Source organism: Falco punctatus, assembly GCF_963210335.1.
Source record: "Falco punctatus genome assembly, chromosome: 7".
NCBI lineage: Eukaryota > Metazoa > Chordata > Aves > Falconiformes > Falconidae > Falco > Falco punctatus.
The window spans coordinates 71,939,273-71,953,918 of record NC_137587.1 but is presented as its reverse complement, the minus strand read 5'-3'; the positions used below and the strand labels follow the sequence as shown (position 1 = coordinate 71,953,918).

At 39.2% G+C, this 14,646-nt stretch overlaps 1 protein-coding gene across 8 annotated transcripts in view; it reads left to right on the top strand.

The window, feature by feature from the left end:
• Positions 1-14,646, top strand: part of NEO1 (neogenin 1) — a 212,538-nt gene that overhangs the window by 86,390 nt on the left and 111,502 nt on the right. For all 8 annotated transcript variants that reach the window (XM_080395152.1, XM_080395151.1, XM_080395150.1 and 5 more), the window contains exons 3-5: positions 1,067-1,342; positions 5,154-5,307; positions 14,505-14,641. In XM_080395152.1, the coding sequence (XP_080251278.1) occupies positions 1,067-1,342; positions 5,154-5,307; positions 14,505-14,641 (567 nt within the window). The remainder of the gene's footprint in view (positions 1-1,066; positions 1,343-5,153; positions 5,308-14,504; positions 14,642-14,646) is intronic.

The following is a 14,646-nucleotide window of genomic DNA, read 5'->3' as shown; positions in this document are numbered from 1 at the left end:
TTCCCAGTTCTTCTGCTTCCTGGTCCACCCTGGTTTCCCCTGGGTGGCACCTGGAGCTGCTCTCCTGCCTCCTGTTGTGCCCTGCCTGTTGCCAGGGCTGTTTCTCACACTTCCCTCTTGCCGTGCAGTGGTTTCTCCTTTCTTGGACAGCTCCCCCAGAGGTGCTGCCAGCTGTGCTGGCTGGCTCAGCTGTGGCTTCCGTGGGGCTGCTGTGGAAAGGGCTGGAACCAGCCCCAGCCACGGCTGGCACGGGGAGCTCCAGACAGTTCTCACAGAGGCCACCTTGGCAGCTCCGCCACTGCCAACACTGCGACATGGCCACCCAACCCAGACCCGAAGCCGTTCAGTGGACTTCGGGTATTTCTGGAGAACTTTTTTACTCAAAAGGTGACATATTCGCTGTGCAGAGCTGCTGGGTCCTCATGGCAGTGGTAGCTTTGTGTTATGCTGTGGAGAAACTTGGTTCTCAGGTACACTAACAGGAGAAGGATAAGTATTAGCACACAAACAGATGCAGTTTTACCTTAAGGCGTTGTGTAGCTGTGGGTGGTAAGCTGGGTGACTGTAGCCGTCCGAGCTCTCTCCTTGTTCCTGTCTGCTGAGTGAGTGCTAGAGGGCATCTGCGTGCCACTGCGGTGGATCAGCAGCTGTCGCAGGATGCGGTTCCGAGGGTGCTTACTGGGGGTACCAGGCAGGCACGCGCCTGGGTTTTGCCACTTCTGTGCGATACACTCCTTAAGGATAGCAGCAGCACTGGCGAAGGCAGCAGAGGTTACCTGCATGTCTCCTCCCAATTTAGAGGACTTTTGTTTCGTTGTCAACAATTGCTTGCTTCTAAAATGACTTCTGTTTTTAAATCAGTACTTTTAGTATTGGCTTTATTTGCCTTTACACCAGCTGTGTTTAGCATTGTACTATCAAATGTTAAGATTTTTAGAGTTGGAGAACAGCTTAATTGTTTTTAAGCTACATTCATAAATCTTGACTTGGACTTCACAGCTTTGGTGTCAACTTCAGAATATCTCTAATTCAGTACTTATTTAACTTTTCTATTTTGTATTTGCAGGCCTTCCCAGGTTCACCAGTCAGCCAGAATCATCGTCTGTCTATAAAGGCAACAGTGCAATCCTTAACTGTGAAGTCAATGTTGACCTTGCACCGTTCGTGAGGTGGGAGCAGGATCGCCAGCCAGTCTTTCTGGATGACCGTGTATTTAAGTTACCAAGTGGAGCTCTAATTATTAGCAATGCTACTGATACGGATGGAGGACTCTATCGCTGCATCATTGAAAGTGGTGGGACCCCCAAATACAGTGACGAAGCAGAGCTCAAAATTCTTCCAGGTATTGAGCTATTTTTCTTTTTAAAATTAGTAATTAAAACATTAATTGACCAATAGGAGGAAAAACCTAATGAGTACTTACAAATGGGAACATGTGAGAATCTGCGCTGTTGCATTTTTGTGTACTTTTTGTTGAACTAAGCATGATGTGTGTTGTGGAAGCTAGTGGTTGGGTTTTTTCGAAGTAGCTTAAAATGAGTGTAGGCACTTCAGCTAAAGGATTTTGGCCCTCGGGAAGACCAGCCTGTATCTTGCACTTGGCAAACAAAAGCAAAATTGGTTACCAGTGTCTGAGGTTTTTGCAGTGGTTGGAGATAGGTCGGAGACATGCACATAGTTTTTTGCCATACTTAATAATGTAGCTTTTAAGGACTTTCTGGAAAAGACTGCTTTTAAAAAGTCACTAGTAATACGCTTCCATTGTGACATGTTACGAAGAGGGAATTGCCTGTTTCTTCGAGTACAAACGTTTGGGGATTTCGAAGTTTCTCAGGCTTGAATCCTATATTTAAAATACTGTTGAAATTTCCAAAATAAATTGGTGCTTAGTCTGTTCTTGGGATGCTTAATCTGAGGCACTTTAAATTGTCCCAATATTTAGGAAGTTCTGAGTCCTTAAGCACTGGACCCTTTTGGGAAGTCTCCAGACCCTCAAAAGGGGAACGACTTTATTCTGAAAGTTTTAGCTATGCCTATTGTTCTGAAATGTTTAGATTTTTTTAGTAAGAAAAGATCAGTCCTGATGTAAACTGTTTGTACATTTAGTGTGTTCTGTTTCAAATGACACTATTGCGCAGAGCCGTGGTCACCAGGCGTTCTAACAAAATTTGTTGGAAATTGACCAAGAAGCCAACAAGAATGTGAATTGCACTTTCCCAAACTAGGGAAATATGACCTGTGTTTTGTATGGGTTTTCTTAATTATTTGCAGAACTTTATGCTGTCTCTCTGAATTAGTCTTCATGTTGGAATTCTGATTCAATTTTTACTGCTTGGAGAACTGCCAGAGAGGGCTGCTGAACTTTCACCTTTGGAGGCTTTCAGGGCTAGGTTGGGCAATGTCATGGTTGGCCTGACCTAGTGTTGGCAACTTCAAGCAGGTGGTGGCTTCTTCAGAGATCTCTATCAATATTTCTGTTTTTCATGACTATGTCACATTTGTACTTAAAATGCCAAAATATACTTTTAAATACCCAAATTCTACAATGGCAACGCTCTTTGAAACTGATGTGTTTGCTACACTTTACAAATTAATCCTGCTTAAAGTAGAAATTTGTTTCATTGAGTTCTATAGCCTTTCTGAAATGAAAGCCTTATATTTTCTTCAACTAAAGATGTGTTTTTTGAAGAATAGCACTTTTGGAAAAGATACTTAATTGAATTATTTTATTTTGGTTTGCCTTCGTGTTTCTGTGGCCTCTCAGGTGAACACTTAAGACTTTTCTGATTTTTGGCAATTGAAGATTTCCTGATAAACTTCCATATTGTGTTGATATTTCAAATTCTTTTGGCTCTAGATATAGCTTACTTGCTTTTGTAATGTTTTGCTAAAAGTAATTAAATATAAGTCTATTAGGGAGTACAAGTAATGCTGTTTTCTTGCTCGGTCATGAGTCTGAAAGTGTTGATAGCGAAGTTTTCTGAAATCCCTCCCAGCAGGCATTTTTTTTTTTTTTAAGTGGGATTAAACTGTTGAACAGAAAGCTGTATTAATCTTGAGTGGCCCTATAATTGATTGTTTGGTCTGAGATGGTTTTGAAGGAAGGATTTGAATTAATCTGTTCTTCATTCATTTTATTCCCTTTTTAAATAGTTATCTGATGTGTGTCTAACAGCGACCCCACTGCTCTGCCTCTAAATATCTGAAATACACCCAATGTGCGTTTGCATCACACAGATTTGTGTCCACGGACAATGCTTTACTTTCTCTGATAGCAAGCTTCCATAGAGTGTTCAGTCTGCCTTTCATCTGCCCCTGAGCAGGAGGATGCATTTCTGAGCCCTGCTATTTAATAGCAGGTACTTTCACATACAGGAATGCAAGGAAGAAAATCACTTAATTTTTGAATCCAGTTCCTGTTGACCTGAAAACTGAGCGTGTTTTGGGGAGCTATAGAGCATTAATGAGTTCAAGTGATTCATACTGACTCCTCTCCCTAGTGTAATGATTGCTTGCTGGCAATCTGTTACCCATTTTTTGCAACTTGGCTTGCTCCATATGCTACTCCAGGTCACTCTCACTGCGTTACCCACCTGTTGTTCACACATGGACTTATTTCTGGAGCAAGCAGACGAGTTCCTTCTAACAGGGAATATGGGCAGGGCCGCTGTGATCGTTTGTGTGTGGGCCTGAGGCAGATGGCGGGATCCAGGATCGCTCTAAGTTTGTCTCCAGGCCTGGTTCTCACAAATACCTTGGCAACCTCATCATGTTACACCTTGGGGCATGTGCATGCCCTTAGCTTATTGCCATAAATGCTCGGTTATTATTTTTAGCATTTTGAGCTGAAGAAAACCAAACCCAACAATTTTCAGAAATTCCTGCAACTATTGCATAGGTCCCGGGTGAGACAGGGGCCAGATATGTCTGTGATAAGACACCAAATGTGCTTCAGAGAGCAAAAATTGCGTAGGTACAGAATAGCCTGCCCTGATTAGGTGGCCAAAAATAGTTTGAGCGCTTGTCCAGTTCTAGAGCTTACCTGTCATCAAACGTGTAAGTGCACATCTGAGTACAGAGAAGACAGCAATTAATGCAATGTAAACAGTGGGGTGTTTTGAGAAGTTGGCAGAAAGAGTTGGGATAACTAACAGCAGAAAGGCTGTAGCTGGTATGTAGGAACTCATTTACTCCAGTTACGGTGCAAAGCACATGCTGAAGTTACTGCAGTGACAAAGGGTACAAACTGCATCTTTTGTCCAGCTGTTGCTGAGGCCCCTTGATGAATTGCTCACAGTTCTAGTTAAAATTGATTTTAGAACCTTTTTCCTAAGGTTACTTTTTGAAGAGTCATGGATATTTTTAGGAAAGTAGAAAAATAGCCCTTTTGTCCTGAGTGTTTACTTGTGGTAGTTCAGAGTAGATTTCTGGACAGCCTTTACTGGGTGGGTATATGTTTTCAATTCTCACAGTCAAAATGGCCTTTTCTTGTAGTAAATAAATGAGTAAATATGCACTTTGGTGGTGCTTGTTCTTAAGGGAGGAACAAAGAAACAAAAGTGTCCATTCAAAGCAAAACCAAAACTAATTCAGAGGGTTCACTGTTTCCATAAGGTTTGAAGACAGTAGTGGATTTTTGTTTTAATATAAAGCTTGTGCTGTTACTTCAGCAAGCAAGTTATCTAGTTACTTCATTTCACTTTGTGTTGGCTTTCTGCTGCATTAATTTCATTTTCCAGTGTGTAAAAGCACTTTCTCAGGCAGCTACCTGATGAAGTCAGGAGATTGCCCGAGGTTGGCTAGACAAAGTCAAGCCTGTACCTTTCTTTTATAAGTCTTTACTAGCTGGTGGAAGTTCCAGTTTCAGGGCTGTAGCTTTTAGCAAAAATTGTTTCCCAGGGAGTTTGAAGAGTCAGAATCCTGATGGTGGTGAACCGTTTGGCATGTCTGGAGGAAATGATAAAAAGCTGTTCATGCAGGAGGCTGGGAGAGTCTCTCACAGAAAACCATTTGTGTAGGTAAGATGGTGACTCAGTCCTGTGAAGAAGCAGGAAAGAAATTGGATGTTTCATGTGTGAGGGTTTTTTTATTAATATGATCACCTTCTGATTTTGCGTCTGGTAACAACTTTGTCCTTTACAAAATATTTGCAGATCCAGAGGTGCCACGGAACTTGATGTTTGTGAGGCAGCCCTCTTCACTCACTAAACTGACTGGGCAAAGTGCAGTTTTTCCATGTGTTGCTGTAGGATTTCCAGCTCCATATATCAAGTGGACAAGAAACGAAGAAGAGCTTGTAACAGAAGGGTGAGTAATGGCTAACACATATATTTTAATATAACGGCAGGAATCCAGCCAGTTATGATTTCAGATCGGTGCAGAACTTGCTTTCTACTGAATTTTAAACCAGGAAAATAGAAGCTAGTTTTCAAATGCTGGAGAGCTTCTAGACTGTTATGACACGTATGCTAGTTCATGACACTTGCGGAACAATCTCGTATTTTTTTTTGCAGACATTGAAACCAAGAAATCTTATTTGAAGCAGAAGGGTTATTAAAAATGTATTAGTTTTAGATTGCTGCTGGAGTAAAAGAAGCAATTAAGGGAATAAGGATGCTGCAGAAAAGCTAAGACTTCTTCATGTTGGCATATTACGTGTCCAAAGCCCTGCACTTGCATTACTCTTTCTGCAATGAAAATGGCCAGTATGAGTCTAAGTGTTCCATAAGAAATTAATAAGTGTTTAAAGCAGAATTTCATAATTTGTCATTAAAAGAAAATATTAAAGTGTTAGGCATGATTAAAAAAAATTGTGGTCTTTCAGGAATGCATTAAGTGAAAACTGCTCTATCACACATTGTCATTGTGTATTAATTCAAAATAGTGTGGTAGATGGTATGTATAAGAAAGCAGAACAAACCTTATCAAGAAAATTTTGGTCCATCTACAAACAGATACTTGAATGTTCTCAATGTCCCTCAAAGTCAGTGGTGAGATTAATGCAGGAAGAAGTTAATTGTGAAGCAATGAGAGGTAAATTATATTGTGGCATGGCTGAAACAGAAAACAGCTAAAGGAATGTGCAGGTCTCTCAACAGGACCAGTAATAGTAATATATCTTTCTTTTGTCAGTTCTTAAATTAAAGAAATCTAGGGGCTTGTAATTTGAACTGTCTTTTTTTGAGAATACAAACTTCCATGGGTAATGACTAACAGTTCTAATACCACTGAGAAATTGTGTTGATGTCAATCTGATGGCATATGATTTAGATTCATATTATTTTGTAAATATAAGAAATCGCTCACATACAAAGGATGGTACAGACTCATTAGAGTTGCACAATCAAATCTGAAGAAATGTCAGAATAAATGTGCCTGGTAAGATCCTAATTTGTTTTTTTTGTATGTAAAATGATGTCATGTCATATTTTTATACATTTTTGCTGCTTTTCCCCCCTTGCTCCATCCTTCTGTAGGTTATGTCACATTCAGTGCTTTATGTGGGCTCTAAGCTTAGTTACTAAAGAGGTCTCCTTTTTATTTGTTTCTTTTTTTTTTTTTTTTATATATATAGACCGTAAATTTTCAAATCCTGCTCTGAATACAGCTGTGCAGGCTGTCGTGATAATCTCAGAGGACTTCACAAATATTTTTCTTTTCAAAATTCAGAGTGAGAAATTTTATTGGGCACCTGAGGCATAACATTAGTAAACATATTTAATATTTATATGTGCACAGTTTGAACCACGTAGACTTGATTTTTCAGAATATTTAACATTAGTTTTTAGCATTACGTCCCTTTGTTACAAGAAGGGGTTCCAGCTGTACAACTTGCTCTGTGAGCCGCGTGCCGGGGTGTCCGTGTGGGCAGTCAGAGCTCTGAGCGGTTCCTCTCTGCTGTCGCCAGCTCCTTGCTTGAAGCCACTCTTACTTGAGCATTGTTCTGTCATCACATGGACACTGCGCTGAGGCAGCAGCAGGAGCCAAAAGGCTGACAGTTGTCCCCAAACATTGTTTTAGTAAACACTTCTCTGCTCTGGCACCAAATGAGCTGTGCGTGTTCTCTGCCGAGCCCAGGAAAGCCTCTTGCCGGCGTGGGGCTGCAGGGGCCTCTGGTCCTGGAGTTGGCTGGTTGTTGCACCCTCTGGGTGTGTATTCACTAGGGAGGATAAAGTTGAAAAGACAAAGAAATATTCCTCTTCCATTTGAAATAACTGTTTTCTTCTGCTCAAAAGCAGACCAAAAAGGAGTAGGTAAGAGTTTTGAACAATGAAAATTTTATTTCTTTTGACTTACTACAGTACAGAACCTTTCTGGTCTGGCTGAAGATGAGTGAGTAAAGTTACCTTGCTGATGAAATGGATTTCTTAGTGAAATGTGTGCTCATTATAGAGTTTAATTTTAACGTAGGTAAAGGAGAAAATCTGATTTCTTTTTCGCTATGTAAGAGTAACATTCCTTCATTGTTTGTTAAATCACCAAAATCTGTCTGCTACTCATGACTGTGACTTAACGGAGAAGAGATTCAAGCAGCAGGCAAGAAAAAGTTCTTAAACTCCTTTTACCTTGACACCTATCATATTATTCTTTTGAATAGGATCTGGAAAATCTCTAGAACTAAAAATTAAGATTCTTTGTTGGAGTAAAGCCTGCAGTTAGACTGTTCCAAAATAAGTGCCTCAGCTTGTTATGCATGGTCTGTTAATTTAATTACAAATTAAATCACATTTAATTTGTTTTAAAATCCCTTTTTGATATAAAAGTAAGACTTTTCTTATTAGCATGGCTTTTCTTTTAACCCCCCCCACCCCCCCATCCCTCCCAATGATCCTTTCAACTGAACAGGTTTTAATGTACCTTGTGCCTGGGAAAAGCTCTTAAATGTCATGGGTTTTGTCTCTGTGCACACACTGCAGACAGTAACATACATATGTGTAGGTGTACACACGTGTATATACATATGTATTGATACATGGCTGTGTGTATGTATGGGGTTAGGAAACAAAACTCAGATAGCATGGTCAGGTGTGTCTCTAATTTTTATCCCTTTTTAAGTGATTTAGGCATGCAACCTTATTTTTACTTTTGTCTTTTTAACTGTGGCAATTAATCTAATACAAAATTAAGTATTTTCCTTTCAGGCCGTATTGCAAAGGAGAATATGTATAGGAATCTGTATTTATAGGAAAAATAGATTATTATTAGGGATTGGGATTGGTGGAGTTTTGGAATTAAATGTTTGTTATAAGACCTGAAAAAAGGGAAGGTGTTTAAATTTGATGGAGTATTTGTCAAAGTCTGCAATAAATTTATGTTAATAGATAAATATGAATAAACTTTAATGGTGGCAGTCGTGGCAGTTGTTGAAACAAGCAACCTGTAATGCAATATGTTGTGAAATCAGTTTGCTGTGATAAAATATTTTCCAAACTAATTTGAGTGAAAGAGCAGGGAGCTTTGAGTGTTGAGTGAGAAAATGGTGACATTAATGCAATGCTAAACGTTTCCATTATAGTAAAACTGTTAGAACTTGAAGGAATCCTTTCAGAGTTGTTAAGTTAAAGATTTTGAAGAAATGTAAGTGATAGTTACGCTGCTGACTTTTTTTTGTTATAAAGTCATCCATCAGACTATGAATACCCAGGTTCTACCAGAACTTGGGGAAGTCTCAGTCCTGCGAAGAGTAAGAGTGTTTGGAGGAAAGTGTCTCTGCACGCTTCCACCATGGGTCTGCCCTTCTTTCGGCATTGCTGCCTGGCTTCAGTCTGCTCCTTTGATGCCTTTTTAGCATATTCACAATTTCAGAGATTAAAAAAAACCCACAAAGTTCAAAATTGGACCCGATAGCCTGTCACTGAGAGAAACATTTGACTTATGATGAAAGCATTTCATTGGATCAGCTTACTAGTCAAGCTGGTAATCTCTATGATATATAATAGTTTTCTCAGAAATACGTTGTTTGAAAAGGAAGGAAAAGGCTTAAACCCTGTTCTAGGATGAGATTTATGATGCCTGTGCTTATAGCTCCAAACTAGAGCTTCAAATAGCAGGCAAGCCCCTAGGCTTATACGTGTTTGTGTGTACAATCTTGTGATACAGGGTGTACTGCTCTGCTCATATAGTTCTTTAAGACTGGCTCTCTGAACAGACACCCACCCCGTCATACACGTGGTTCAGCAATGTGAATATGCATTCTACTTTTTCAGCTGGATTTCCTCTGTATACTCACAATGAGTAATATCTCTGCCAGGAATGTAGGAAATACTGAGAGAAATCGAAGGAAGTGGGGAAAGCCACTGAAGTATGAAGCTATTGGAATAAATCTTATGTCCTTTACAGAAAACCTTATAAAGTAAAATCTACTGTATTGTCAATATTACCTGATATAAAAGGCTATGATGGAAATGTTATATACAGGTTGAATGGTTTTGCTAACTTAGAGCCTTTCATACTTTTTTTTTTAATGCCTTGTCTGGCTAAGGATCCTACTGCATGAGAGTCTGTTCTTTAGCAAACGCAGGAGTAATTTTGTGCTTTTGATAATTCTGAAATTGAAAAGTGAAGTTTCAGGTGAGGTGGCTGCCAAGATGGATTTTCAGAGCTTAGGGGGGGAGGTAGAGTTTCAAATCTTTGGAAGGTGATGTCCTGCTTTGAAACCTTTCCAGTGTGTGGATCAGTATGTGCTCAAACAGCATATATTATGTACCTCAATTTCTATTTGGACACTTACATGGAAGAAGTTACAAATACATGTACCACAAATTCTTTAAAAAGCTACAGTAAATCTGTAAAAATTCTAAATCCGAAAAACAATTGAAAGGATTCTGAATGATAACATTATATTTTAATAAGGCTATTGAAGTACAGCTAACTTCGTGCGTTTGGGCCGTTCCATATAGCAGAGTTTTATGCCATTGAAAAACACCTACAGAAAACTATTGTGGTTGTATGGCTATTCATTTTCTAAAGTGAGGAGATCATAAAGCTGAGGCTGCATGTGCAGCATTAATTTTATGCTGTTGCTGTATGCGTTCAAATGAAGTCTTTAATTGTACAATCACATGCATACTCTTAGTGCGGGGTTTTTTTCTTTAATACTTTGCACAAATGTGTGATATTTTTCATTATTGCATATTGCTGTTTGTAAGGCAGTCTGAGCGATTTGTATTAAGTGAATTATACTTGCCCAATTCTGTAAAGGTTAAACGTAGCAGAGTAATTATGGAGATTTTTCTGGTAATAGATTCCACAAAATAATCTAATTTAGTGTCTGATTTTATCTGCTTTACTTTACCAAGACTGCAAATAGATTATAAGATGTTTTGGGAAGAGTAATTTAGAAGAGAAAGAAAAAGCCAAAACCTCAGGGTATAACTGGCTGTTTGAATGCAGTAAATTAATAAAGGCTCGCTATATTTTGTGATAATGAAACACAAAAAAGCATGTGAGTTAGGTATCCAAAGTAGCTGAAGTAATTGTATATTATGAGTGTGTAACTGAGGGCTGTATGGAATGCATATAAAAGGCTTGAATTTGATTTTCCTGTTCCCTGACATTTGAATGATCAATCTTTCTTGTTTTTAATGACACTTTAAATTATGTTATCCCTTTTACATTAAGCTGATTCTTTGTCTCCAGTGTCTGAAATCTGATTGCTTCACACATGTGGCAGTGCTTCATTGTCCTTACAAAATTAAGATGTTTTTACTTTATCACAGAAGCAGTTTTTGCTTTAAGCCCAGACCTCTTTCACAGCTAATGCATACAGAAGCAATCGCCAAGGAGTCTGACAGATTGTTTTCTTCCATGTTTTTAACTGTGATGAGCTTGTGTTGGATCACATATTGGTAAACTCTGGACTCAACTCTAGGTTTTCTTGAGGAAAAGAATCAAAGAGAATAAAAGCACGGCACGCAGTTTAGATGGCTGAAAACTGTATAACCTTGTTTCTTGACAAAAAGGAGAATTCATGCAAATGCTACCATGTTGCAAGTAGTTTGTGAGATCCTTTATGACAAACTTTTGTTGCCTAATTTGACAATGTCCAGTAATTTTTAATAGTTTTAGTAAACATCTTAATTGCTAGTTAATAACCATAATAATCTGCTGCCTGGCCATGCAGATGTTGCTTCACTTCCCCAGAGGTTGGCAATGGGAAAAAGAGCATCAATAAGGCACGTGTGGCTTTTAGATGGTTAATGATGGAAGCTGGTGGATATCCAGAAAAAGGCACTATATGTCATCAAAATGACACCAACATTCTGTGTATAGCCTTCTGTCATTCCTCTGCAGTTTTGTTCGTCTCTGCCTCTTGCATCCAGTCAGTTCTTCCTGCACAGCCTTCCTTCCCATTCTGTACCCTGACTGTCTCTCATAGCTCTAGCACATTCATGAACAGGCTTCATTTCTTTCGGCTTTCATCTTAGCCTTCAGCAGATTATATGCTACTCAGATTAATTTAATTCACCGTGAATGCTCAAAAAATAATCAAAGAAGCTATTTTACATAATAAAAGAAGACATGGAACTGCATATATGGATGTGTCAAGGTCCAGACTGGTTTTAGTGCAGCCTTAGCACATTTAACACGCCGTTCTCACAAATACGCTTCAGTGACATTGTTCCTGTTTGCTTTGCCGGTGTTTGTGAAGCTCTGCTTTGTTCGTGGGCTGTCGGTGTCCAGGTGCAGTCACAGAGGTTCAAGACTCGGGAAGAGCATCGTTTTCTTAGATCTTGTTACATGGTCTTAGAATTTTCTCAGATGGTCAGATTTGCCTTGGAGGTGGTATAGTCCAACGCTTCTAGGTTCCGTTTCTTTGTGCTAACTTCAACAGACTTGTGTGGTTTAAATGTAATTAATTTACCTGGACGGAATACAGGTAAGTAGAATACAAGGCAGGGGGAGAGTCATACAGTTTTGGCAGCTCCTGTTCACATCTCCTTTGTACAAATTTTTCTTGCTGAAGATAGGAGGTGGACCATCCTTCACTATCTTTGGTTACTACTAAAGCTCCTATTTTTTCTACATACTAATTTTTATCTTATCCGTGATAAGAGGCTTCTGCCTTTTTTTGGCTGCAGTGACAATAAAATATATATCTAGATAATCCGAGATGTATTTTCTTGTTGCCTTACTTTCTGTCCTTGAACCACTATTACGTGGTTCTAAATCAGATTATAATGACAAACTTCTTGCTGTTTTTCTCTTGGCCTAGAACCTGTTGGCAGTGCTGTCCGCATATTCCTCTACTAGTTTTTCAGGCATTCCTCCTTTTAAAGTACCTAATACATTTTTTCAAACTTACTGCTATCTTCACTCAGATTCCCTACACTTCTTACAAAACAAAGTTTTTGTAGTCCTCCTTTTACTAGATCGTGGAAACAGGATGCCTTTCCTTATGGTATACCTGGATACCATCTCTCTGAATGCTTTTAAGACTGGTTTGTTTCACTTAATTCCAATAATGATTTTGTTTGCTCTGCTTTTAAGTGTATTGAATCCGAAATTTGATCAACAATTATAGTAGTATCGTAAATCAATGTTAAAGTGGTAATTAGGTGAGTCAAAAGTCTTTGTGTCCTAACAATTTACCTTTCTAAACAGGTAAAAGCATTGGTTCTACTAACATAATTACTCTAAGATTTCAAGTGGAGAAAGGAATTAGGTTGATTTTTGTACCTTGGCCACTCTGTAGAGACGAAAAAAGTTAATTGTTGTAATGTGCTTTTTAGTTAATATTTTGAAAGAATGCAATCCATTCCTGCCTGCTAAGCCATTGCTTGGTAATGCCAGAAAGGAAGCCATCAGGTATACTTTTTTTTTCTTTTCTTTTTTCAGCTGTGAATAAGAATGGTGCTGCATCAGCACCCAGTCATGATTTGTTGTCTCAGCTTGGGGGTTTTGGTACTGGTACTGGCATTTTGTTGTGGACGCTTGGAGTGATGAAGGACCTTGGAAACCACTTGTACAAACCTGTATCACATAAAGGGGAATGCTGGTTGCAATGGGAGGAGAATGTGGCTGGAGGCTGGGGGTACTACATTTAGCATAAAATGCTATGTTCATCTACTGCATTTAGCATAAAAAGCAGCTAGTTTATATGGGCTGAATTATACCACCACCCCCACCCCCCCCCCCCCTTTACAAGTCAGAGGGGGAAAATTCTGTACCAAAACTTTGTCACTTCAATGGATTTGTGTTTGAAGTTTTTTTTAACTGCTTTCCCATCCTTAATTCTTACATCTGACAGAAATGGCCATCTTTTTACAAAGATCCAATTGCTACACATTATGAAATATACGTTACTGTTCCTTATGTTGTACAGGCATAAGTCTGTCATTTTATGGTTCACTTAACTTTTCAAGCAGTAAGTCATTCCAGCTGTATCTGCAAGCGTGGGTTTGTTTGGTTTTTTTAATGATGTGGTTATGTTATTTCATTTTCATTCTTAAGTTCTAGTTGCTATTGTCTCAATACCTTGAATCATATTTAATTAAGAACAACTGAAGCTGAAAGTGCAGGAAGATGAGCTACACTTATGGATTTGATATAGTTGAACTTAATTTTAAATGTGAAGCCACAATATGGAATTTGGTCATCTATTAAAAAATTCCTCTCTCTAACATGGTTCCCTGTAAATGGCACTCAGAAGCATTATGTGTAAACACTTCTTTAGTTTATGTAGACATTTTAGGCAGAGGACTTGTGAGCATTTGTTGTGGTTTAACCCCAGGTGGTAACCTAAGTACCCCACGCAGCTGCTTGCTCACTCCCCGCAACCCCCTGCAAGGGATGGAGAGAAGAATCAGGAGGAATGTAAAACCAGAGGGTTGAGATAAGAACAGTTTAATAATTGAAATAAAATGAAATGAAATTAATAACAACAATAATAATGACAGTAACAATATAAACAGTAATGATAACAAAAACAATAAAAATGCATTAAAATTAAATTAAATTAATAATAACAACAACAACAATAATAATGACAACAGTAACAATATAAACAGTAATGATAATAATAACAGCAAAAACAATGAAAAAGAGGGAGGAGAGGAATGAAATCCGATGGGAAGGGAGAAAAGAAAACAGGTTGATGCATGATACATTTGCTCACCAAGCAGGGATCGGGAGGCCCCAGCCAACACTCCCCACCCCACCCCATTCATACACTGAGCATGACATCCTTATGGTATGGAATATCCCTTTGGCTAGTTCGGGCCAGCTGTCCCTCCTCCCAATTTCTTGTGCCCTTTCACCTTCTTGCTGGCACAGCCTGGGAAACTGAGAAGTCCTTGACTTTAGTATAAAATTTACCCAGCAACAAGTACAACCATCGGTGTGCTATCAGCACTGTTCTCACACCAAATCCCAAACTCAGTGCTGCACCAGCTGCTAAGAAGAAAATGAACTGTCCCAGGTGAAACCAGGGCAGCACTTCTCTGGTGACACTCCGCTTAATTCTGTGTGTCCATTGAGTCACCTGTGTGTCCTGTTTTGCACAGCCATGGGAGATTGCTGCTGCTTGCGGGGGGCAGTCTGGAGGTCAGCGAGGTTACGGAGGAGGACGCTGGCACATACACCTGCACAGCAGATAATGGAAATGAGACGATTGCAGCTCAAGCAGAACTTACAGTTCAAGGTAGG